This window comes from Telmatherina bonti (assembly GCF_933228915.1).
Source record: "Telmatherina bonti genome assembly, chromosome: 2".
Lineage (NCBI taxonomy): Eukaryota > Metazoa > Chordata > Actinopteri > Atheriniformes > Telmatherinidae > Telmatherina > Telmatherina bonti.
The window spans coordinates 36,803,523-36,830,662 of NC_136620.1; the positions used below are offsets into that span (position 1 = coordinate 36,803,523).

Genomic DNA, 27,140 nt, shown 5'->3' on the forward strand with positions numbered 1-27,140 from the left:
CTGCACATCAACATGAATATTTGCAAGGAATTGTGAAGGTTACTGCATATTTAGCTGAAAATAAGAGCTCACTAAGTGAAGGTCATTTAAGGTTTTGCCCACAAAACAGCTCTGTAATCTCTGCTGTCCTGTGAAGAGGAATTTTCTCGAGTCTCTCACACTCTAACTTCATCACCTCACAAACCATGGTGCAACACTAGGATGTCCTGCAAATTTTATCTGGCTGAGAACTGAAACCCGATTTTTTAAAAGTGTCATATGAATCTCAGTGATCAAGGACAGGGTGTAAACGGAGAGGGTGAGCTTGCTGGCTGGTGTACAGGGACCCTGCATGTTTGTGGCCAGCTGCACCTGTCTGAATGCACTAAAGAAGCAGGGACTGGGGCCTCAAGGTGGAAGTGAGCCAAATATCAGGAAGAAAAAGTAAGGAAAAGGAGCAGAGTGAAAGCCAGGCTGAATACACATCTCCCACTGCAAATTCACTGAAGCTATAAATACGTTAATCATCTGCATGCATACAGATATATGGACATAAACTTTCTGGCATGACTGAAAGAAAGTGGTTAATGTGCAAATTGCAAAAGTTTTACAAACATTTTACTAGCAGACATGTTGCAAGTGAAAACAAGCATGAATGGTCTTGAATTAAACAAATGTGACAAGGGGAAAACAGGTGACTAAACATACTGATATCTTCATTTTACTCCTTCAATATGACCCTTGAAGGAATTATTGTTTTTAAAGACTATCCAACTGGTGGTGCCAAGGAACTGTCGAGGCATATGTATATATATACACACACACATATATATATATATATATATATATATATATATATATATATATATATATATATATATATATATATATATATATATATATATATATATATATATATATATATATACACACATAATATGTATATATATATATATATATATATATATATATATACACATACATATATATATATATATATATATATATATATGTATATATATACTATAGAGAAAAACAACATAATCACAGAAAAAAAAAACTTAAACTATGATTTGACCTGATGTTTTAAAAATGCATAAATATGTAAGTTATATTTAAATGAACAGACGCAGACATAAATATTCACTGTGCAAAGTTATTATCTATAACAGCATATCACCACTTTGTTTTTCAATAACCTTTTGATTATTAATATTTTAAATTGATTGACTTAATTTACATTTAGGTCATTGACGTGTCGACCTTGTAACGCAATCAGCATAAACTTAATGACTTGAGAAAGTGAAGTAAGAAAATGTAAACTTTATTGCAACTTTGTCATTCTACGTTCTCTGATTTACAGAAAAGAAAGAGAGAAAAAACACTTGTAATGGCACAGTCATCATAATATTTTCATTGCTGATACTGCAATACTCCAGACACATGACGTTGTCCAGATTTAAGAGTGGCATAACAATAAAGCATATGAGTTGCTGTAGATATGAGGGAAAGAATAACACATCAAAGCTTTTCCTGCAAAATGTATGTGAACGTAACACAGCATTCCACAAAGGCATTATCATGGGAACTAGAAAAGCTCCTCAGATGAAGGGCTGTGGGAAATCACAGTTTGTACGTCGTACATTCTGTCCTGTGAGAGATTAAGACGTTGGTGTGTTCACAACATGCTGCATTGCACTAAGACATTTGGTGATCTGTTCATTAGACCTGAGTGTTTGTGCTGATACAGTAAACATATTAGATCAGTTCATTTATGTTGTTTGCACTCAATAAGATATATAAGAGTCTGCATCATCACTGCTGGCCAGTTAAGATTGTCTTGTGAAGAACAAACCAAAAAAAAAAAATACTGACAGATAACACTGGGACGAACTAACCACATAGTGATGCCTCATGGTGTAAAGATTGCATTTCTTTTTAACATAGTCGCAGAATATGTTGCATTGGAGCATTAAGTCAGGGTTAAAGAATATTTAGTTAAAAACAGCAAATCTGAAGAAGGCAATGGATGTGAAAGTGGAAAGTCAAACAAATAGGTTAACACAAGAAGCAATGTAGACATGGGGATAAAAACACTAAAGCAAAAGGTGAGTGACCACAGAACCTATTGTTGCTTCACAACACACAGAAGGCAGATTTGGTTGGCAAAGAAAAATATTACATGTATACAGCACCAGTTCTACTTTAATCAGGTAATTTTCTTCCTTTTTTCACAGGATAAGTGCCAGTATCCGGTTCTTACATGGAATTAATCTTTTAGGTTCCATACTAACCAATTTTTTGTAGGAAAACTTGCAACTTTGTCACAAGAAATAACTAACATGCTGAAAGAAAAGTGTAAACGTACCACCATCAGAGCAATTTTAGTGATTATGATGTTTGATCAACCAACTCATAAACTTTCCTGGCAACTTTTTTCTCTGAAAGCTTCTAGATATTAGCTTCTGCTGAAATTCATTTAAAATTTCTTAGCTCAGGGGGCTTTAATCTTTACACTCCAAAGAGTTTTTGCCCTCAACAGAGCTAAATAAAACTAAGAGCCGCAAATATTACAGGACCTTTTAATAAATATGAATATCCACTAAAGAAAATTTGCCTTAAGAACCACAACTTCATTTCTATTTGTAGATTTGGAAGGAAAAACATTAAGCTTGGATGTAAAAAAAATATGACTGGAAGGTTATTTACAGTTTCATACTGTTATGGCGATTGCAACTATTCCATGAAAAAAGAAAAACTGCTTCAACCTGCATTTGTTATAATATTTATGTATAAAAACATTAGTTATTTGTCATTTTAGCCATGTTAGTAAGAACCACTGTGGAACATCCAAAGAGCCACATGCATCTCCAGAGCTAAAATGACTAAACAACTAACATCTAAGTAATTTATCTTGTAATTGGTTAAATCAAAATGAATTCTCAGTCACAAAAAAAGCTCAAAACAAATTTAGAAAACAAAACACTGCAAGAAGGAAAAGTGCTTTGTGACTGGCCCAGCAGAGGTGACAACACAATCAACAAGTCCCACCAGCACGTTTACTGTTGGTATGAAGCAGCAGCTGTAGCGTGCGCTGGATGCAGCAAATATCACATAATCATATTTAGTAATTAGCACAACTATGGATTTGGAAAGTACAATATAACCCTTTGATGCTAAGCTAACAACATGGTTAATTGTAAATGGTAAGCTAGCCACATGTTAGCTTAGTGACATAGCTAACTTTTCACGCTAAGCTAACCCCATAGTTAGCTTTGCATCAAAAATAAAATGGCAAATTATTTTTTTTGTTTTTGAATGGATTCAGTTACCATTTCACTCTTTGAATAGATGAAATTAATAGTTTTCTAATGACAAAATAATTGGCTGTTGAACCAGGTTAGCTTTTGGGCTAGGCTCACAATGCCTCCAGTCTGACACTTATGTATGCTGCATGTGGTAATTTCATATTTACAGTCACAAAATAAGTAAATGAATAAGTATATCTCCCCAAATGCCAAGCTATTTCTTTGAAAACGCCTTTCCATGAATTAAATATCATCTGGGCTTTCTTTAGAACTTAATTTCACTCATAAGAATGAGGCTTCAACACATCATTCAGCGATTCAAATGAAAATGAAAGGAAGGAAAAACAAGGACACCCATTTAGAAGCCTCTGCAAAAAGTTTGTCAGAAGGTCAAATCTGATCCAAACTCATATACAACAGTGACTTGGCCTCCAGCATTCAGTACTCAGGGACATTTAGATAGCACGTCTAACAGAGTGACATGTTAATTATTTTAACTTAACTATTGCAGTAACATGTGCTAAAGAGTTATACATTTGTAACTTGAGGTACATTCATAAAACATCAGCCCCACAGTCTGATAGGTTCAAGTAAAAGCCTTTCAATGAGTGAGCAAGACATGCAGGGTTGCATCAAACCCTTTTGCAGCTTTCTGTGACCTAACGTCCTCCTGCTGAGCATTTTCCTCAAAAAAACAACTTTCATACATCTTTTCTGGTTTTTCATTTCTTCATTTGGTCTTCTTGAGCGATTCAGATTCTTTTAAGTCAACAAGGGGGCTTGCTTTGTTCCTCCTGATGAAGACAGCCAACAGCGACTAAAGGTTTAAAGACTGTAGAAAGGCAGGATGTAAACGCACAGATTTGTCCAGAACTATATACACACTACAAAAAAAAACAAAAAAAACAAAGAAAAACAAAAATGATGAATAGATTACATTTTTAAAAAAAGTCCAGAAACAAATCAGCCAAGAGGTAAAACTGATTAACATTTTTACAAAAGAGGAAGAAAAAAAACGGCACAGACAAAACAAAATACAAACAAATTTGAACTGTAAAGTGCAAATATATAAAAAAAAAAAAATACTCATTCTACATATTATCTCAAGTCAGAATATGAGACAGGGTCAATGGTCTTTAGTGGAAAAGTGCAAGTTGGGAACAGCACAAGTAATTTAAAAAAAGATCATAATAATTTGATTAAAAACAGATTAAGTCAGGTGATTGAGTGGATCAGTTGCACAACTCAGCTTCTCCGTAAGAAAACAGCCACCTCCTCCAGTGGAACAGGGTAGTCCTGCAGAAACGTCCCCCCATCAAACACCTGCCCGTTCCGGCTGTCCTGCCACTGGAAGTCTCCATCAGGTAAATAAATATCTCTCTGCACTGCCCCCTTTTCCACTACTGGTGCCACTAAGACCTGAAAATACAAAAAAAAAAAAAATGATGGTACATGTATCTAAAAACTTCACCATCAGTGCTTCTGATGCTGAGAGAAGGTATCTAAACCATCCAGATCAGAACTAAATGAATTTCACCTCGTCTCCGATGAGGAATTGGTCATCAATGGTGAACGTCATGGGATCATTGGGACTGAGCCACCACATGGGCCGGTAGATGGGGTTTCCTGTCATCTGCCACTCCTCTGCACACTCCTCAATCAGCGGCACAACGTCCCTCTGGTGCTTCATAATGTAGGTCCGAGTTAGGTTAAGCACCTGATCACAAGACGAGACAGATCATAAAGTTAATGAGGATTATAGAATAAAAAAAATGGGGCAAAATGACCTACTTGAGATGGATAAATAGGGATTACTGTCTGCTTTTTTGTCAAGCTGTACTTTGGTCTTATTGATATTCAGCCAAATTTATTTTCAAGAAATGTAGAGCAACTGAGAAAACTGAACCAAAGGAAACAAAAGTCATTTTTAAACCAGATGATCCCACAAGGATTTCAGGAAAAAAACAATAGTGACCACGAGGTCTGCTGTGGACATTTGTGCCATGTCTTCAGCCAGACATGTTTACTGAGCAGGTCCATCACTGTCCAAGATTTTTCTCCTGTCTCCCTCTAATCTCATAACTCCAGCATTCCTAGAAGGGTCACATCCTCCTCAGTGTCCCATGATTAAAACAAAACTTGACCGCAGCTATATAAAAAATGAATTTTCATGAGCTGGGATTGAGAGAATTCAGAATAAACTTGAATCAGAGCCCAGGTTTGAGCTGATCGTTCTCTAATTGAGAAGCCAGGCATGTGTGTGGCTTTGGGGTTTTTACTGCTATTCAAGTCCAGTGCAGTCAATAGTGTGACCTGTCAATGACTTAGCAAAGTGTCACACAGAACATAAAATACAGTAGAACTCTTATAAAAGAGTTGATCACGTGTACTGCAGCTGCTTATTCTCCTCGAAACATCGTCTACCTCTTACTTCATTTGACTTTATTAGCTGAATTCTATGATATGCACCAACATGGAAAATTAGCTGCTGTCAAAAGTCTGGCTGTCCTAAAAAAAAACAAAAAAAAAAACATTTTAATCTTTGTCATGCAACACAAGTCACTTTCAGAATGTTTTCCCGCCCCCTTCTTCTGCTACTGGAAAAATACAGCTGATCACTCCCACTCTGTCACACTTGTCAATTACTCATGGAAATTTTAATTGCCACAATAAAGTATTTTTCCAAGACTTGTCCTCAAATTCATTATCATTCCAGCTGCAGTGGCCCTTGAGAGTGAAAGTGAGCCATAAATCTTGAATAAGGGTTGTAATACAAAACAGATGGCCCCTTAACCACAGGTGAATGAAATGAGGAAAGGCGGGCTAGGCGAGGAAGAGGGGTGGAAAGCCTCCATCCTCCCAACAAACTTGTTTTAAGAAATCTAAGCGCTGGGATCTTCTTGTCAAAAATATCAGTATCTATCACCAGAGAGTGTACTTCTTGTTTTCCTTCTGCATGCGGTGAATAGCTCATCTCCAGTTTCCAGCTGAGAAGGCGGTGTTCGGTCCTTCCTCTCATGCCAGGTCTGAGTTTTGATACATCAAGTCTCAGCAGTCCTAAAACTCCTCAGCAAAAGCATCTGTGGGAACTTTCCAGTTCTGGCCCCTCCAAACGGAAGGGAGGCAGCTGGGTCAATAAATGACATCTCTCGTGTCTTTTTTCATCAGCGAAGGTGTGCGAAGGATCATCTCTCTCCTTCTTTTGGAACATCTAACTGGCAGTATTCCCACCTCCCTTCACTTAAACTCTCTGGAATAAATCCTCTCAAGTGAAAATCTTCAGCAAAAGAACGTAAACCTGCGATGTTGTCATTTTTCTCATTTCTGTGGATGGCACAGCTGTCGCTGTCATCCGTCATATGTACCTGGTCGTCTCCATAGACCCAGGGTGGCGTGTGGAAGCTCATAACTGGGAGAAAAGCTGCAATTTCCAGCCAACGGATGAACAACTCCTCATCCGTGACCAGGTATCCTGACAGGGAGCCTCCTGTAACGACAAGGATTAATGGATAGAAGCACGGACAGTCTCATATTTTATTTTGAACTTTTAATAATTAGATATGGGAATACTTGACTATATGAATAAATTAATCAATAAATGTATTAAAGTGATGTAAAACATTCACATTAGTCTGCTCTGTGTGTGCTATGGACAGTTCTCTGTTTTCTCTACTTCAAAGTGAATAGTTTTCTCTCAGACATCAGCTGTACGTCTGGCTACGAACCACCATCAGAGGAATTTCAACAATTACTGGAACAAATTTGCTTTTTTGTTTTTTTGTGCCTCAGACCAGCAGCAGATCAATTTTATATCTTTATGTGTTGGGCAAAATATCATCCTGTTATCAGGGTTGAAAAAAGCTCCACATCGGTTGTTGTATTACCTACTGCATCGGGAATGAGGAAGTTGTATCCCAGCAGAGTGTGGTGCAGCAGGGAGGGAATGATGGCCCTCAGCCCCAACGAGCTCCAGTCAGACTGCAAGGGGGTCATCTTCACAAACAATGGCTTGTGGCTTGACCTGAACCACAAATCGAGCGTTGCGTGATGCATACGTGATCACAAAGCACGCAGAAAATAATAGGTGTTCATGATTCTTACCGTGTCCCTGCTGTCATGATGGTGGTGATATCTCCCATCCTTGTGGCCACATCAGCTAGAAGTTCAATGTACTTGTCTCCACCCAGAGCCTCTGGTGGACGCAGGGCCTGCTCCTCAAACAGATTCCCCTCGCTCCCCTCCAGCATGATGTACTCCATTCCTAAATGTGCCTGCAAGGATTCAACCCTGTCCAGGAACCAGCTCACCGCTCCTGGGTTTGTGAGGTTCAGCTTCACACAGAACTTTCCTTGCCACTGACTCATCACGGGGATCTAGACGGGAGGACAACGGCGAGAGGAACTCAAATGTAAAGTTCTTTTACACTGCAGAGGCCCTTACTTCTGCTGATCAAGTGATTATAAACTTCTGGGGCTACATTTTATTCACGATGTTCTGCTTTTTAGCAAGCCAGAGTCCGGAGAGCAGACTGAAAAGTCTCATTTGGAAAGTCTCATTTGCTGCATAGAGTTTCAGTGCAATCTTTGCAATGACTATATTTACCTTTAATTAGTAATACTACAGTGCATCCAACAGCAGCAAAAACCCCAACAGACACTCTGCAGGAGGAAAACTTCCCATGTGGAGTAATGTGAACTGGGCTAAGTAATTAACAGTGCGATGGTTTTCCCCCGTGAGGTCTCACCAGCTGTCCCTGTGGGCCTGAGGGGAGACTGAGCCAGTAGGCCTCGGTGCCATCAGTAAGAGAGGTGTGGAACTGTGTGGTGCCCACACCCAGGAAAGGGGACATGGTGATGGAAATGTTAAGAAGCTTGACAAGTGGGAGGTCCCTGGTCAGTCTCTTGGACATCCCCCTTTTCCTGGTGTTGAGGTAGTCATGGTCCTGCACATGGGAAAACACAATCATATGCATTTATACAAGGATGATCTTCATATCTTTCAGAAAAACAAGTGCTGGGAAAACCGCTTGACATGTATTGAAATTTTGAGGAATTTACATGTTGAAGTCAAACACATGTTCCAGATTAAATAATAATCTCACAGACTGACATCAGGATATTTGTTTTAACAAACAAAACAAAAGCAAATGCTGGATTCTGCTCTATTCTAATTAAATTCCATTTAAATTTAATACTTTATTTATAGTCTGTCAATTACGTTAACTAATAACTCCCAACTGCTCACAACCAGCTAGTAATTTTCAATTAATCTGATAAAACTACAGGGAAATACAGGATAATTATTTTTATGTAAAACCTTATATTTTACGGACAGTTTGCACAAGTTTGACTTGACTTGTGCTTCGCAACCCTAACCGAGGTGAGCAAGCTGCCAACAAGGTCTCATAAAACACAAGATTCAATGAAGTTCCTCCCATTTTGCCCCTCCTTTCTCAGCAACTGAACTGGAAATGGGAACATACTGTTACTCCTGTGTTTGTACAGTGTAGTCATATTTTCTAAAGTCTTTTGACGGGCTGATTATGTGAAAGTCCCCAGCCTTCTGTTGCAGCCTCCTGGTCAGATCACAGCGCCGAGCTGGTGTCAGGATCACCTGCTTGAGTTAGTCTTGGCTGAGATCCCTTCAAATCTCAACACAGCCAATTCTTCACCATCCTACAGTTACCACACTCAGAGCAACCTGAGATCTGTTACAGGACGCTCGGCTTATTTTCTCTCTGGTGTATTTGTTTTGTAATGGAACATCACCAGGTATTGACGAGGATCCACTTGACTGAACAGCGGTCAGTTTCCACCTAGTTTGTGGTAACAAAGGACTTGACTAACGGGAAACATGAACATGAAGGGCGTAAAATTACACTGCAACAGACATTATTACAGCAAAAAAAATGAGCAGAGCATTTCTTCTTGACACATTGCAAGAATTTAAATGAGCATGCAGGTATATTGGGTATCCAGAAACCCTACCCCCCCCAACCCTATCCACCTAGGAAAGCTGTCACATCTCCATCCATGGCCAGTTTTATGCCCTCGCCAGTCTACCCACCACGTATTCTAAGCAGAGTATTGGGAGGCTGGACATCATCCTCACCAGTCCTCTGTCTTGACTCATTAAACCCATATGGATGTCATGGAAAACATGGTTTTATTTCAGGAATATTGTTTCAAAGTCAGCAGATATCTGGGCTAAAATTTCCTTTGTATTTTACTAGTTGACAGTTTGACTTACATGCACTGTGGTGTTGAATATGGGTGCACACATATATTGTCCCAGTCAGCACATATTGAGCACATTGGCTGAGCTTGGCCTGTTGGCAAATAGTATATAACTAATGCTGATGGCAAATATTTATCCTAATGACTTCTCCCAAAAACTGATTACATTTATCAGAGAAGAGTTTAATATAAAAAGAAAGAATTATTTCTTTTCACACAAATCAGGGTGGATATGATAGTTTTTCTTTTCTAATTCATATCATGTAAACAGTGTGATAACAACAGGATTACTTTATAATCTAAAATCCATTCTTTATGTGATAAAGGCAAAACAAATGAATAAAATCAAGGTTTGTATCTGCTCTTAGCTAGCGTCGAGAGCAGGCTGAATTCTGCAGTTGTGAAGCTGCTCTATGATGACACAACGCCCACCGACTGGTTGAACGCTGCGTGGATATGTATTTTAAATAACTTTCTTTTCACTTTCTGGGTGGTGAGATTTGATGGTTTTCTGAATAAGTTAATAAAAAGAAATCCCTTCTTTTGGAAGTTGTTGTTCTGACTGGTATTTTGAGATATAAGACACCGCTGTAAATCATGTCCAACTTAACGGCCGTTATTTTTGCACTTCAGTTGCGGTTCTTGTCAGCCATGAAGTCCACCACAGGTGTACTACCAGGCACCTTCAGCCTGCATGCAGACAACTATTTAAAAAACTTTAACCCTCTGATGCATGAAGTATTAAAAAAAAACAAAAAAAAAACTTTTACTCATTTACAATGTTTTATTACTAAAGACGTACAGGGGTGCTTTTCTTTGTCTTTAATATTATTTTACTTTTATTTATTTTATTTATTCTATATAAACATTTTTAAAATAATATATTATCATTGTCATATAATAGAAATATTCAATAAAAATATAATAGTATTATTTTCTTGTCCTTTTTTATTACTGCAGTAAACGAAGTAATTATGCGTTTGTATGTTTGATATTTTATACTATTCTTGTTTATGCTCTAGTGAGTGGCAGTGTGTTGGGTCACTCTCCTAATGTCCATTGAAGTGGCAAAATTGCAAATATGCCATCCTCACTGATGAATATACTAGAAATCAGCCTTTAAATAGGTGTCCTCTGTAGTGGACACGATGCAGCAAAGGATTAAATCTAAATCTAAATCAGGACGAACATCTATTTAGGTACCCTAACCCCCCGTCTTTTGCTCTCCATGCGACATTTTTAGGTATAGCAGCTTAAATTAGTCAATAAGCCTATTAAATACGTCTCATATTTGGGCCCTTTGTTTGACTGGAGCTAGAAATCTTTGTGGACTTTAAAGCCCAGGAGAAGGAACAGTACAGTTCAGCAGACAGTGAACAGCATGTACCATATCAGAGAGGAGGGTGGTGGAATGTTCATTGAGGCTGATGACTCCCTCCCCCAGCTGATGTCTCCGCAGACGATTAGAGAAGGTTTTCAGCTCCCTCTCTACCTTCGGCCCTGAATCCACATAAGTGAGCAGCTTCCAGAACGGCAGCCTGTAATGCAAAGACATCATTCATGTCCTGCTGCTGTGAGAGATATGAAAACATGAAGTGAAGGAAGAGAAGGTACAAAACTGGTTTAATATTCATCTAAACTGAGCTCACCACAGAGTTTTCATACTCGGCAGCTCCCTGCCGTGTTCGGAGAGTTGTTGCATCGCTTCTTGGTGAGCAGCTTTCACATTGTGGGCCACACACACGGTGTACTGCAGAGGGACACGCTCCATACTAGGCAGTGACTGCAGGCAGAACTGCTGCTGGCTGTCCACCCCGATCTGCAGAGGGATGTCTGGAGATACAAGCACTGTGACACCTGCATGGAAAGAAGCACCCAGGACAGAGCACAGAGCAATAAATATAGCTTGATGGAGCGAGCCAGAGGTAATAAAATCATAGTGCAAGTAACAAACAGAGGCAAGAAGATGGTCATTTTTTAGTTCTTACAGCCTTAAAGTGGTGAAGTTAGACACCCCATCATAGGTTCTACTAATATGACGTGCGTGAGTGTTACTGAGACTAAGATGAGTGTGATAGATGGAGTGTTGTGGGAGGTAGCACATAGACTGTCAGCTGATATTGCCTCACTTAGATCTTAGAAAAACACTCCCAAGAATGAGAAATAGGGCCACATGTTTGGATGAGTTGAACCTGGGACTGCTGGCAAATGGTCACACTGCACGGGGTTTATAAGAAAAACATTGGAAAGCCCGAAAAACCTCAGTGGTAAACATTCACCTGGTTTTACTTGTTAATTTTCCGGTGGAATAAAATACGAGCACCAACTACGTCCCGTATCGCTTCTTCCCTTTCAGCTCAGAAAACAAAGGACACCTCCACCTGTAAAATCCTCCCATTCTTGTTTTCTCACATGCATATACAGCTTCTGAGAGGAGAAATGTTTATGCATAGCAGAAAATTGTGTCAGCAGATGTAGTTGCCCTGCAAGGAATGCCTCTTCCCTCTCAGGTTACCCTCAACCACTTCTTCCCCCAACCTGACTCCCACCTTCTCCCTCCACGCTTTAACTGTCCTCTCTTCCTCTCGGCTTGGCCCGGCTATGTGTCAGTCCCATCTAAGGTCAGCGATCCTCGGTCCAGTATTGATCTGAACCATCAGACTCTGACACAAAGCTCTCAGTGAAGTGCCCGGATCTCCGAAAAGATTAGACAATCTGAGAAGCTTGGCTTGCTTTGACCACCCTCTCTTGTTTAAAGGCGCTTACTGGGACCAGGAGCAGGCAGGAAACTCATGTACCAGTTTATAATCAGATTAATAGTTTCAGAGATCAGAATTTAAGTACCACATAAAGCCAGTGAAGAGCCTTCAAGTGCATGGAAATTCTCACGTGTTTGCAATGGATAATGTCAAAGAGATCCTGGTAACACCTCAGCTGCTTCTCACAAGGTATTAGGTCACCACCCCACGGCTTCTTACGGATTCATATGCAGCAGATAAACATAGATTTTTGAAAGGAAGTATTGTTACATATATTATATATATTATGTAATTTCAATTCCTGCTTCACATCAGCATTTAAAAAAAAGGCACAAAGTATCACTGGATGGATTTAATAAAGAAAATGCATTATGAAACTGTATATATTTAAGCTGTTTAGTGGAGGTGAAAGTGGGTCAGGGGAGAAAATGTTACAGCTTTATGGAAGGATGGAAGTGAAATAGAAGCAACGAGGGTACACCAGACACCGAGCAGCCTCTTAGAAAGATGTGCAGATACAGCAAGCGGCGTACAGTTTGTTTTACCAAAAGTGCACACGGGATGGAAAGTGGAGTTTAAGTTTGCAAGCGTGACTTCTGAAGTCACATTTAGTCTTTATGGAAAATGATGCAGCAGAGCTTCGGAGAAACGTGACAACATGGTCTGAAACTGCTGCTCCAATCCTTCCATATAAACATGAAGCTTTGTAGCTTAGATGGCTACATCTTTTTTTGTTTGTTTGTTTGTATAAACAATTCAACTCATTTGTAGCTGGATGAAGTTTTGCTGTTTAAGCACATGCAAGTCTGTACCATGTAAAACACAAACACTGCATTTGTGGATGTGCATGAGAGCTGGGACTGCGTCATTTAAAGAAAGCAACGCAGGTTTGAGGCCTCGAGTTACAGCCAAGGTGGGATGCCGGGAGGGAAACGAATGGGGCAACCCTATTTTTAGAGCAATTTCTTAAAAAATTCCAAGCTTCCCATAAAACATTTTCCACGAGCTCCCAAAAGTGAAATTATATGCCTGCCTGAAAATATTTTCTCACCTTCAAAGCAGCAGCAAATATATTAAAATGAATGAAGTTTAATGGGCAGATTTGAAGGATTTGACACACACATTCCTCAATTTTATAGTTGTTAAGTGAATGCACCAATCAAATAAGGCACAAGTGGACATCCGTGCATTTTCTCACACACCTTCTTTTTTTATGGAAAAGACGTCCAAGAAAAACAGGGCAGGACTTATAGGACCATAAAGATTCGGCACTTCCTTTCACTCAGTCTGAGGTGAGCGTTTGGAGGTGAGTGTTTTGGAGGTGGCGGCAAGGGTCAGCAAGGTTTTAATGTGGCGTCTAGGCCCTCAGAGAGCTGCTGGCCTGAATGGAAAATGCTGTAGCCTGACTTCCTGCTGCTGCTGACCAGATGGGCTGCACTGCTTTACCTGTCATATTTACACTGTTATTTATGACACTCGTGCACGCTTACAGACCTGGCTGGGGTCATAAAATATGCATTCAAACACTTGCTTTGTGAGTGTGTGTGCGTGAGTGTTTGGGCATGTATTTCCTTAACAATGGAAAATTAGTTTCTGTGCCCAACCTCAAGAAATTGATGGCCACAAAAGTGGGATCTCGCCATGGTTGTAAATTTCCAATCCCTCTTACTGAAAAAATAATGAAGCGCTTTCTCTGCTTTACTCCTCTCGTCACTCTGTTTTATTGTTTCATTAGTGACACAGTGCGTTTTTGTCAAAACCATCAAGAAATTTGATGAGAAAATCCCAAATTCTAACACGTACTTACTATAATGACTATAATAATCTAAAATGCTCCCAATCTTTAGCAGAAGTGACCTGAACAGCGTTAAATCACGTGTATGTTTAGATTGAGACTGAGCTCATCCACACTGTAACAAGGCAAAACGACAGAAGCTGCAGCATCAGTGTTACAATAAAAAGATCCTTCCTGTTGCTGCCGTTGATGGCTGATTTTTACACGCAAGCTTTTGAGGTGAGAGAGCAAATGAAGAACTTAACATCTTCCTTGTCTGCAAGTGTTAAGGTTTCAGGCAGCCACCCGACCTTTGAGTGATCTCCTGAGCAAAACAACACACATGATTGATTTTTTTTTGTTCCTATAACAATGACGCTTCTATTTCTGTATGCATCTGATGAACACACAGAAAATTATGAGGACATAGTTGGCCACAAGCAGCTCTAAAAATGACTTAAAAGAATCCCACACCAATTTGTGATTTATTTTTGTTGCTTTAGAGATATTCTCGGGGCACAATTTGACAACTGGCTTTATTTCATCCTATTGACATGATCATAAAATCAGATAATTGTAAATCAAACTGTTTTAATAATTAGATTTGACCTGCTTATATGAACTAAAGAAATGCAGGATTTTTTTTTTTTTTATTTCAAAGTATCTGTATCTGTTTTGCTAAACGCAGTGTCTTTGTGGTAGCTATGTAGGAGCTAACAAGCCTGCAAAAAACCTTTTTCCCCATGTTCTGGCTTCCCCGTTAATTTTTAAACACGTGTACAGAAATAAGAAGGTATTGGTGCTGGGAAGAAATCCGACTGTGTTAATCTGATTTCTCATAATCAGATAATTGTCTTAATCTGATGAAAAATGCTCTTAATTTCCACTTGAATAATCTGCTAATTTAAGAAATTAATGAAAAGATTTTTGCTGTGCATGTAAGCAGGCTCATTGTTAAGGCATCGGTTGAACCTAAACACAACCTTTCCCCAAACATAACCAAGTAAGTTTGCTGCTCGTTGGTCTAATAACAAGAAGAAAACCAGTGGTGTTTTGTAACTGAAAAAATAAAAATGAAAGAAAAAAAGTTTGTCTAAATTTGGTAAAAACAAAATTAAAAAAAGACAACCTGCCACCACACTTCTAGTTTTAGAGCTTTTTGTGTATTAAATAAAGAGAAAAATAATAAGAAAGAAATAAAATGACATAAAAAAAAAGAAAAAAGAATCTATACATTTTTATCTCCTCTCCTTTTCTTTTCCTCTGATATGTTGCTAAGGCCTGAAAGACACTCCCGGTGCACTAAGTAGAGTTTCTATAAAAGCTTTTCACTCAAATGAGTGAAAAACACTAAAATTTTCCCCTTTTTTCTGGTTTTCTGTGCGACTGCCTTCCGTGAAACACTGCAATCCATTTTCTCTCTTCTTACTTTTCATTCTTTTACGCTTTGCTCTTTGTTTGGCATTAAAAAGCTGCTGACTCAGATAAAACCAATCTGAGGGGAGAAACAAAATCTACAGTAGTTGACAACAACAACAGAGTCATGCTTGTCTGCGTCCTGCTGATGTAGCCGACAAATGAGCAGCAGCGCTTCATCCCACATGGAAAGACTGAGTCAAAGAGGGAAACAAAGAGAAAGGAACAGATAATGATGAAGAGGAGGTAAAAACAGGCTACATTTACTGTGCGTACGCAACACACACACTGATGTGTGTTAAAGATCAGTTTGTTTGTTTGGACAATGAAAGGTAAACACATTGCTTTACAAACAAATGCCAAATAATTTAGTTAAATAAATAACTGCAACAAAATGGAATATTTATAGTTCGTGCAGTAGAAAAAACATTTGAATGAATCTCCAACATCAATATACGCAAAAAGAAAAAAAAAAAAAAAAAGAGGGTGCAGCTCAAAAAACAACAAATCCCTGAAACAACCATCAAACAGGACAAAATCATTTTTTATTTGTGTCAGATAAATCTGATTCATGCAAACACTGAAGATACACATGAGATAGTTTGCTTAAAATTTTGCCACAACCACCAGTCCTAATTTTCAGCAGATTAAAGCAGAATTAAGCTCCAAACAGAGCCTGGAATGTGTTTTTGTGAGATTCACCATTACAGGGATTTATTTTATGATAATTGAAGATAAAAAAAGGAAATGTCAGAATATGTTATGTAATTTAATAAAAAGCATTTAGAAGCATTTTTTAAAAATTAAATGTTGATGCATTAATGATTCAAACCGTATCTAATATCTTGATTTATGTGTATTTCAGTGATGGATTTTCCATCCTTTTCAGGATTTTTCCTCCAGCACTGTGTCAAGCTGAGAAGCAAATGATTAGTGTTATGATGTATATCTGCGGTGTTCGATGAATCTGTGCAAGAGACCATGCTGAAGTCTCCCAACGTTGTTGAAAACCATCATGACGTCTTCCTGTCAAGAGTCTCAACTAATCTCAACCACTTTTTTTTTAAAGCTCAGTTGTTTTTAGATCAGACAGGAGGGACTGGGACAAGTTTCCTCAGTTGGAAACATTCTCAAATGTCACCTTGCTGCATATTTATTCTGTATGCGGTCACCTCCTGTCTAACTCTTCTTCTCTTTGTTATTTTTTGTCTCTTCTTGACTGTTTACCATAACCTGTGCTGTATGTTGCCTTTAAGTCTTTAAGTGTTTTTAATTTTAACCTGTCTGTCTCAGTCTTTTAACATCCCCAGAGGTACTCTCAGGTTAGCAAAGCCAGTCACACCCCGACGCTTTCCACCACATTTATAATGCGCTCCTCTGGCTAACTAGAGCCGGTGAAGACAGGTCACATGCAAACACCGTATGTGTGCAACAGTTAAGTGATTCAAACAGCTGTCCTAATGTTATATTAAACGGCACCATGTTTGTTCCCCTGAATCGGGAAGAGAGGCAGCATCGTAGCTCGGCTGAAGACTGAGAGAGGATTTTTTTTATAAGTGTAATAATGATAATTAACATGCACCTAGATTAAAGTGACTTTTTCATTACAGGAGTTTAATTTTTTGACATTCTGTTTTAGGAAAATAAACCATAGAACAAGTTTTCTTGCCCTGACTGTAAGCAGAGAAGTAGAGATTAGAGGGAAATCCTAAGGATTTAAAAAAACAAGACAAAATAAACAATAAAAACACACACAACACACAAATAATACATGAAGTAAGTACACAATTCAATGAGAATACACTTAAAAAATTATGTAAGTAATCCTGGATTTATTCTCATTCATAAAATATTCTAAATTCTTCTGATTTTATTCCTGCATCAAATAAGAAATTGATTGGATTTGAAAATATTTGTCTTTTACTTTATTTTTTTTCTTTGATTTACCGCATAAAGAATTTAATAAATAACTGAATGAATTGCTTTGTGTTCCACACAGAAAATAACAGTCATGACTGTACCTGTGATGGCTAGACTGGTGCTTTTGTCAGAGCTGCAGGATGGAATAAAAATAACTTTATTTTTTGTTTCTTAAGGAAAAAGTGGAATATTTTTTGATGGGGATTTTTATAGAAGTATATACCAGAAAAGCAGAACTTACTCAAACTTAAAATTTTACTTTTATCACTGGATTTTCTTAATACTGTTGCGTCTGTGTTTGTTGATAATTATAATGTTTTTATGTGTATTTTAAGGGATTGGACTCCATTAAAAAATTATGTAATTAATCACAGGCCTTGTAATGAATTAATATATATTGATCACATTTTAATCACACAACAATATTTGGCCCAAAAAGCAATAAGATTTATATTTTTTTATTTGTTTTGAGACCTACACAACCTGATTTGGCTGTCATCACTCGACTGAATGGACATTATCGATGGTTATCAGCCCGTTTGTTTGGGCCAGTAGGGAACTAGTCTGCCTCAAAGCAGGTCGATGTTATCTATTTTTATCGCTATCAGCGCCACTGATACAGGAAGACCCCTGATCTAGTCCGACAGGAATCCACAGAGTTATTTTTATTATTCCTCTTCCTATTGGCTGCTCTCTTTGTCAATTCCAAAGTTGTGATTTATAAAATTTTGTGGAAAGACAATCTTACATATACCCACATATTTAGTTTTCCTCTCACTGAGTTATCAACAGCTTGGCTGCATAATATCCTTGAAACATGAAGTAAGCATTTGTTTTTACAACTGCAAAACCAGAACGCCCAGCCTGCACCCACTTTATTTATTACTAATTTAATTACATATAGAAATGAGCATCTTTACTTAAATAAAAGCCCAATTTTTTTTTGTTTTTTTATTTCAATGACAAAGACCTGCAGATATTTAGTTTCAGAAAGCAAATCCTGAATATGGAATTGAGCTTCTTTACTTTTTTCTTCTTTGGAAAGTATATTTCACAATAAGCCACATTTATAATATAATTCACAAATTTTCTAAAGGGTCGAGGAAATCCTTCTGGCATTTTCTGAGCCATGAAGAAGCTTATGAAACATAAGAAATAAATAACTTCCATTCGGCCGGATGTTTGGATTGGTCAGATTTTTTACAGATTTACAGTAAACTAAGGGTTCTAACTATATTTCTTATTGTTCACGATTACAAAATGTATAGATTATCAGGACGAGGAACCACTTCACTCAGAGTAAAAAAAAATGTCTGAGCAAAATTACCTCCCCCAGCTTTGATATCCAGCAGGACATACCTTGGAAATTACATTTTTGCAATAACAGAAAAAAAAACTTTTTCTTCAAACAAAGACAACTGGGACTGGATGATCATAAGCAGGAGGCACGTGCAGGCCAAGACTTCAGTTGGTAAACACTGCAGCAGCAACAACATGCATAGGCCACCATTTGAATAATCACCCAGATATAACATAAAAAGAAAATGGCAAAATTTTGATGAAGTGAAATTGGAATTGAAAAAACTATTTACAGAAAATATATATTTATATGTGGATTAATGATTAAATGATGCATAACCGGGGTTTAAAGCAGAACATTTAAAGTCAAGTTTGATTAAAGAGACAAAGCAGGATGAGAGATGGGGTGTATATAAACACCCAAATGTAAACAATGAGGAGCTGTGCATTACATGGTGTTAATGCACAATGTGGAGTATACAAAACCACAACGTGCAGCAGCGTGATGGAGGACTGGATTCCTGTTGGACTGGACAGGGAGTCTTCCCGTATTACTGCCAAAATTATTATGACCTACTCTACCTGCTAGAAGGCAGAGAAGCACCAACCCATAAAAATGGGCTCATAACCACTGATAATATCTATTCGATGACATGATAGCAACCGAAATGGGTGCATGCACATGGCATGTTTACTAATCATCTAACTGGTGACATGTCAGTACAGAAAATCTTGTTTACTGCACAGAAAAATAGTAATTATGCTACTTGGAAATCAGGTAAAAGTACATTCTGGCTTCTTGTAATGTGTAGAACAGAGCATCGATGATGATAAATCCATCTGATTGATCTTCTCTGATATTAAGTAATGCTGGTTCAAGACAAAAACAACTTGTGAAAAAATGAATGGAGCATATAGAATTAGTTTAATTGATTCTCTCTGAAACTAAATGTTCATATTATGCTATTAATCTTAGAGCCAAATAAAGATATGCTAGAACTTATAAACATCATAATAAATATACTTTAAATACCCAAACATGGATAGTTGCCATTGCTGAGCATCAGTCATCATGTTTAGGGCTGCGTGCTGCATGTATCTGTGATTGGCTACTTAGCAACATTGCAACAGTTGTTGTCACTGGGATCTCATCTCTATGCGTATGCTTTTTTTCTTATGCTGTGTGCAAAACTCGACAAAGAAGTAAAGGATTACAGTGTCCTGATAACTCCCCTCTCCTTCTCTCACCAGGTTGAAAAGGGATTTAAGTCATGTGACTATAATATTCTTACAGGTTTGCAACTGTTATGTAACATACCACTAGAGCTGCAACCAACGATTATCTTAATAGTCGACTAATCTGTAAATAATTTTTTTGATTAGTTGATTAGTCACAATTATTTCTTTCATGCCCACCATCTGTGCTTCCATTTGACGCAGCTCTTTTTACAGGCTTCAGAATGTTTTACCCCACTCTCTTCATTTGCATCATATGAATGTCCCCCTGATTCCCAGTCAGGCACAACATAATGTCCTTTAGTGAGTCAAAAGAACGACTTCTGAACCAGTTTGATATTAAATTTAAGATTAAAAACTTACTACTAATTTATTTTGAAATATTCAAACTTAGCTATAGTGTCATATCCAAGCTGTACAGAATTTACCTAAAAAGGAAAACAAAATAAATATTTTAACATCTTAATTGTCATAAAATTGCATTGAAATGGTTATTTACATCTTGAAAAAGCCTGTTTTGTAGGTAAACAAGGGTCAGAATCCTTTAAAAAATTCCTGAATCCAAACAGTGATCCGGATCACCAACAAAATTAAATCCCTTCTTCCTTTTCACATTTCCAACAACTCCAGAAAATTTCATAAAAATCTATCCATAACTTTTTATCTTGAACATAAACAAACAGATAAAAAGTTAAAAACATGACCTCTCTGGCAGAGGTAACAGCAGCACATCGCTACTCGCTAATGCTAACTTTGCCATCTGAAATGCTGGAAACCATGACTCCGCGGTGCTTTCCTTCCAGATGCTCATGTATGACTGTCGTGCTGCCGTGGTACGCCGACTCCGCATGGCAGACGACACATTTCACCTGTTTGACACTTTGTTTAGCGTGAAATTTCCCCAAACTTTGGAAATAGGTTGTGCCGCCATCAATTTGTTCTTTGTTGTTTAAACAAAGACGCTGCACAAAATGACAATACTGCCTCCAGCAATTCCTGTGGTGCTTTGTGTCATTTGCTTGGAGTTCTTAATGTCTTAAAGCCGTGGTTGGTAAATGGCGTTGAGTTGCCTGGTGCCGCGTTTTATTAGCAAAGCCGTTATGGGTGTTTATAACGCAACGTGTCGACAATGAAATTTTGCATCGATGAATTTTCATTGTCGACGTTGTCGTCAAATCGTTGGAGCTATTCATACCACAATGTGAATATGTCTAAGTGCATTTGTTTCTCAGTGTGTGAATGAGCGAGCCTGCTTACAGTTGCAGAGGTTGAACTACAAGTGTAACTAAAATCCCCCAGAATAAGGATGTAATCTGAACGACATCATGAACCTGCAAGTATTATTCACCCATGCCATGGACATTAATCCACCCACATGCAATCTCATACATTGACTTTTAAGCAGCCGGCTCCATGATGCATTTAGCACTTCCCTTTCATTCCTCTGCTTCTTTTCCTGCTTGTATAAATATATGAAAAGTATTGACATCATTCCCATATTTCTCCTTATTCTGCAAGTCTTCTTGAATAAAAGCTACATGTTCTGTCTTTCCTGTCCGCTCCACCCCAACCAGTTGATGCAGACGGCTGCCCTTCCTGAGGCGGGTTCTGCTGGAGGTTTTGCCTTCCTGTTAAAAGGGACTTTTCTTTTCCACTGTCGCCTCGTGCAGCTCAGGATGGGAGATTGGATCAAAGTCAAGATTTGATGCAATCTGTTGGTTTCTGTTAGCGCAGCTATTTATTATGAATTGGCTCAAATTAATGTGTCAGTAAAGTGTATTGATACAACACTGTTGTGAAGTGGTACCATCCACATAAAACTGAATAAAATTGAATAGTAAGTTAGATGTTTTTTTTCTTTATTTGCACTGATGTTGCAGGATTTCCTGACGACAGGACTGTTTTTTCTCAGCCTTTATTAGCTTGTTTTTATGTTGCTTGTCTTTTTCTGCCTCAGAATCATGTCTGTTTTTATTGCGGAGCACATGAGGGTCAACTTTTTTTGCAAAAAGATAAGTCTTGCATGTATTAGCAAAAACAAAATTATTTGGAAAAAACCCCCAAAAAACATTGGATGCATCTTCTCTGGTTTCCTAACTGATATCCACTTTAAATGTTTTCTGTTTTTATTTACATTTTACACAAGATCCTAAATGAATATCAATAATCTCATTATGGCAAAGTCTTGAGAGAACAAAGATCGGTTGGCTTGAGTAACGGCTCAGACGCTTAACACCAGATTAAGACAACCGGAGAGTCCAAAGTACCGGAACTTAATGCTGTACTCCACCACGCAAACACATGTACACATTCCTCATCCATTACTTAAACCGTTCACATCCGCCCGTGGTTCCTGCCTTCCCACTTTGCCCCCAGGATAAAATCTAACACCCCAAAAATAACCCTGTGAGTTATACCAGTCAGCAAGGCGCTCATCCAACCTGCCCTTTTAATAGAGACAAAAGGCAATTACGCCAGTATCCCTAAGAGTTAATTTAAGACGCTAAAGGTGGTTTGCTTCCCCTTTGTTGTCTGATCTCTAAATTAATAAACTGGGATGCCACAGACAGTGTTGTGTTACACTCTATTTGTAGGCCAGCCAATTCATCCAATCAGTTATGGAGGTTCTACTTCTGGAGCCATTTTTCCCCCAAGTTCAAACACAAACACTTACATGAGAGGTTGAGGGGGTAAGAAAACACAGCAGTGTCCCCAGGACTTCCCTCAAGCCCTGGGATTCATGGTGGACATTGTATGCCAACTGATATGGGGTCGGATTTCCACAACCTTTATGCAGAAACAGCTGATTCTGTGTTATGTTACAGATATATAAAAAAAAAAAAAAATCTCTGTTTGTGTTTGGATAAGAGTTGTCACCCAGCTCGAGCCACAGCTGATAAAAATGATCAGTCCCATCAGTGCCATCCTACCTGATGAGCCCAGGAAGTAGCGCTCCAGGGCAGAGCCGAACCCAGACGGGGTGTCCCTCAGATCGCTGACAACGAAGGGCTGCATCGTAGCGTTTTGATCATTTATTGGCCAGGTCTGACCCCGGACACTGGCACCACCATACCAGGACACGTTAGCCATGGAGAAACAGTCCTGAAAGAAAAAATACACACATGCACACACAGTGAAGATAAGATAAAAATACTGAGGAAAAAAAAAAGAAAAAGAAGAGCAAAAGTTTAAATTCAGGATAACAGAGTAAATAATGTAACAATAACTTAACATATAAGAGATTTACAGGGTTCACTGGAAAGACGAGGCATGAAAAAATACTGTTTAATAAAAGATAAACGACTGATTTGTAAACTATAGGGCAATAAATCAAACACAGAGTTTCTCTATTCTGCTTTAAGGAAAACAGACATTCAAGTTTTTTAGAGCATCTAAATAAACTTCACTTCAGTTTGATGATTTAAGGGCAAACAGAAGTTTCTACTAAATATATGACATGTGTAACAGTTAATCCAAACTACAGATGAATGCAATGTGTCACATCGGGGTAACTTTAACGTAAATGTAAAATGAAGCGCAAAGAGCTGTTATGCTGATACATGAGACTGTCTAAGAAAGTATGACACCCAGGAGGGATTGAATGACAAAGAGAAAGCTCTTGAAATGCGCAAACTGGAAGCTAATACATGTCAGCAAATGTGAACTCTTCTGCCAACTGGTCACCTGAGAGGCTGTGGGCAGGATTTTGGAAATAGGACAATAAAGGCGACTTGGACATGGAAAGATTTGCTGGAAACAGTTGCACCACATGACGGGGAGTTATGGTGAGGAATGTTCCAGTGGAGACAGATTAACCTCCCCAAAGATCTCAAAAGTTGAGGGCCTTTGATCATTATTAAGAAGGGTGGAAGGGGGTGTACAGTACAGTGAGTACTGTAAAAAGTGCTTGGAGAAGATAAAATATGGCTGCACTGACTGAGGCTGCTGACAGTAAGAAGTAAGACAAACCATGCATCTGTAAATGTCTCCAATTAAAGTTTGTTTCACTCCGTTACAAACAGCTTAAATGTCAAATCAGCAAATCCAATTCAATAACATCTCAATATAGACTGCAGCAAATTTCACAAGAACACAAAACTTATTCACACAAATTCAAACAATTCAGGGAAAAATCGGCATTTTAAGCTACTTGGGATAATTATTATAATCTTGTACAAGTTTCAGGACTGATGAAGGAACAAGTGGTGACTGAAGTCATGTATCCTAAGCGTATATATCGTTGTATGACAAAATTTATGCAAGATTTAGATCAGGTAAATCATGTGGTGTTGCCATATTTCACAAGTTAGGGGCCCTTTGGTCACCTGTATTGCAGACAATATTAGCAACATTTACACCTCAAGGTTTAACAACCCAACAAGCAGAAGCTTGAAGCCTGAAACAGGAGTTGCTCATTTTAAAACTTGCGCACAGTGGCATTTTCCTGCGCACACTTACCTTCAGCTCCACATGACAGTGCACCGGCGCCCACGTCATGCTGTAGCACTCCGTCTCCGTATCCTCATTCACCTCCAGCGAGATCTTCACCTCGGCCACCGAGTCCCAGGTGTAGCAGAACTCGGTTTTATTAAGCCAGCACAGGTTCCTCACGAAAGGAACATCAGCATCGGGGTTCCCCACGTTCCCGACGTCTATCTCCACGTAGGTCTTCTCCTCCGTAAGAGTTTGTATGACCAGTGAGTGGGTCCTTCTCTCCCAGATGAGTCCGCTAAAAGTCCCCTTGAGGATCCAGTTTTTGTTAGGCTGATCCACCACTTGCCAGTATATGATCCCAATTGTCATTACAAAGAAGACAGCTACTCCCAGACAGGCTATAGCCCCTTTCCAGGTCTCGTTAATTTCCTTCAGTCCTGTGTCCCATGTTACCTCTGGGATGGGACTCGGGTTCCTGTTTCGAGCGTGGGGCATGTTGTTGTTGTTGTTTGTATTTCTTTTTAAATCAGCAAAAGATTCACGTACCAAAAAATGCCGCAGAAACTTGTGTCTGAAAAAACCCTCTCTTGTTTCATCATGCCAGGCTGCTCTTTATCTGCACCGCCGTTTACTCTCCGCTTCTTTTCGTGCGCAATTGTGCCAACAACACAAACCTGTCATGTGAGGAGAGCTGTGAGAAAAATTAAACCACAGAGCCAGGGTGACAGCGTATGAATGAATATTTGACTTACCGCATGCTGCTGCTGCGTGAAAAGAGCTGGATTTGGAAATTGCATTGGCTGCTGTGCGCTCATGAGAAACCCCAAGCCGGGTTTGGCAGCAGTGCCTGCGAATAGCTCCCTAAGACGCTGTCTTGCTCGCCCGGCACTTTCTGACGTAACACCGGCTTGTTTTCTTAGGGGAACGGTTGGGAAAGGGGATCAAAAGGGTCTGACAAAGTCTTGGAGTTGCCCACTGAGGTGACGAGGCCACGGACAACATGGAAAGGAAGGAACCCCTTCATGCGTGCTCGCAAATGATACTGCGGTCAAGTCAGCCGCCTCTCGTTTTCACGTAGTCAAGCGAGCCGCTCCTAAATTAAACCCCCTCCAGTGCTCGGCTTTGCGGTAAAGGCGCAGAGACCGCTGCGCACAAACTATTTCCGCTTTAAAAAATAAAACGATGAATTCTGAGACGTAATAATCACAAAAGATTTCAGCAGCTAAACGACATGAACCTTAAACTATCGAACTGTAATGCTGATATTTACGCTAAATAAATGATTGAAACACGAGGTGAGGTGAAAATGTCTATCTGTTTGTCTCTCCCTAAATGTAAGTAGTATGCACTCACACGCGCACACACTATATATATATATATATATATATATATATATATATATATATATATATATATATATATATATATATATATATATATATATATATATATTTATATAAAATATGTATATACTATATATAGATGGATAACATACCACACACATAGGTGACGGAGAAATTTCTCTGGATTCTGGTGAGGAAAGACATCAGGTGTTGCCACAGTAAATGGCAAACAGTTTTACTGTATAGTTGTTGAGATAATGCAGCCTAAATATGCTTAGATGTCACCATACAGTAAGGGTCAAAAAGCCATTTTTGGATGCTTATAACTGGAAAACCTTTATAGGTGACGCAGAAATTTTGCTGGATTCTGATTAAGGAGGACATCAGGTGTTGCCACAGTGGAGGACAACCAGTTTTACAGTACAGTTTTTGAGAAAATACTACCTAAATATGCTTAGATGTGAATATACATTAAGGGTCAAAAAGCCATTTTGGAAGCTTATAACTGGAAAACCTTTATAGGTGACGCAGAAATGTCTCTGGATTCTGCTTAAGGAAGACGTCAGGTGTTGCCACAGTGGAGGACAACCAGTTTTACTGTACAGTTTTTGAGATAATGCAGCCTAAATATGCTTAATGTCACTGTACAGTAAGGGTCAAAAGGCCATTTTTGGGTGCTTATAACTGGAAAACCTTTATATGTGACGCAAAGATTTCTCTGGATTCTGCTTAAGGAGGAAATCAGGTGTTGCCACAGTAAAGGACAAACAGTTGTACTGTACAGTTTTTGAGATAATGCAGCCTATATGCTTAATGTCACTGTACAGTAAGGGTCAAAAGGCCATTTTTGGGTGCTTATAACTGGAAAACCTTTATATTTGACGCAAAGATTTCTCTGGATTCTGCTTAAGGAAGACGTCAGGTGTTGCCACAGTAAAGGGCAAATAGTTTTACTGTACAGTGTTTGAGAAAATGCTGTCTAAATATGCTTAGATGTGAATATACAGTGAGGGTCAAAAAGCCATTTTTGGATGCTTATAACTGGAAAACCTTTATATGTGACGCAAAGATTTCTCTGGATTCTGCTTAAGGAAGACGTCAGGTGTTGCCACAGTAAAGGAAAAACAGTTGTACTGTACAGTTTTTGAGATAATGCAGCCTAAATATGCTTATATGCTGTACAGTAAGGGTCAAAAGGCCATTTTTGGGAGCTTATAACTGGAAAACCTTTATATTTGACGCAAAGATTTCTCTGGATTCTGCTTAAGGAAGACGTCAGGTGTTGCCACAGTAAAGGACAAATAGTTTTACTGTACAGTGTTTGAGAAAATGCTGTCTAAATATGCTTAGATGTGAATATACAGTGAGGGTCAAAAAGCCATTTTTGGATGCTTATAACTGGAAAACCTTTATAGGTGACGCAAAGATTTCTCTAC

At 38.6% G+C, this 27,140-nt stretch overlaps 1 protein-coding gene across 3 annotated transcripts; it reads right to left on the minus strand.

Annotated features, from left to right (window-relative positions):
- Window positions 1–1,313: 1,313 nt before the first annotated feature.
- On the minus strand, window positions 1,314–25,374 carry LOC306767969 (SITS-binding protein). Of its 3 annotated transcripts, none has more exons than XM_079256154.1 (11): window positions 25,114–25,374; window positions 24,386–25,035; window positions 22,858–23,029; window positions 11,173–11,356; window positions 10,911–11,061; window positions 8,032–8,229; window positions 7,389–7,660; window positions 7,172–7,308; window positions 6,653–6,774; window positions 4,825–5,004; window positions 1,314–4,706 (listed from the first exon to the last, which is right to left on the minus strand). In XM_079256154.1, the coding sequence occupies exons 2-11, from the start codon at window positions 24,854–24,856 to the stop codon at window positions 4,533–4,535; spliced, it is 2,061 nt and encodes a 686-aa protein (XP_079112280.1). In that variant the 5' UTR covers window positions 24,857–25,035; window positions 25,114–25,374; the 3' UTR covers window positions 1,314–4,532. The 3 variants fall into 3 exon arrangements, with proteins under 3 accessions (XP_079112280.1, XP_079112279.1, XP_079112281.1); XM_079256153.1 differs by having other exon boundaries at window positions 11,173–11,380; XM_079256155.1 differs by lacking the exon at window positions 1,314–4,706 and having other exon boundaries at window positions 4,867–5,004; window positions 7,176–7,308; window positions 11,173–11,380.
- Window positions 25,375–27,140: the final 1,766 nt, after the last annotated feature.

Bases quoted from the DNA above. Each gene is read 5' to 3' on its own strand.
- LOC306767969 (XM_079256153.1), bottom strand. From the start codon at position 24,856: ATGCCCCACGCTCGAAACAGGAACCCGAGTCCCATCCCAGAGGTAACA. The intron at 23,030-24,385 runs GTAAGTGTGCGC...TTTTTCTTTCAG, and splicing joins ACTGTCATGTGGAGCTGAAG to GACTGTTTCTCCATGGCTAA. The intron at 6,775-7,171 runs GTAATACAACAA...TTGTCGTTACAG, and splicing joins CCTCATTCCCGATGCAGTAG to GAGGCTCCCTGTCAGGATAC.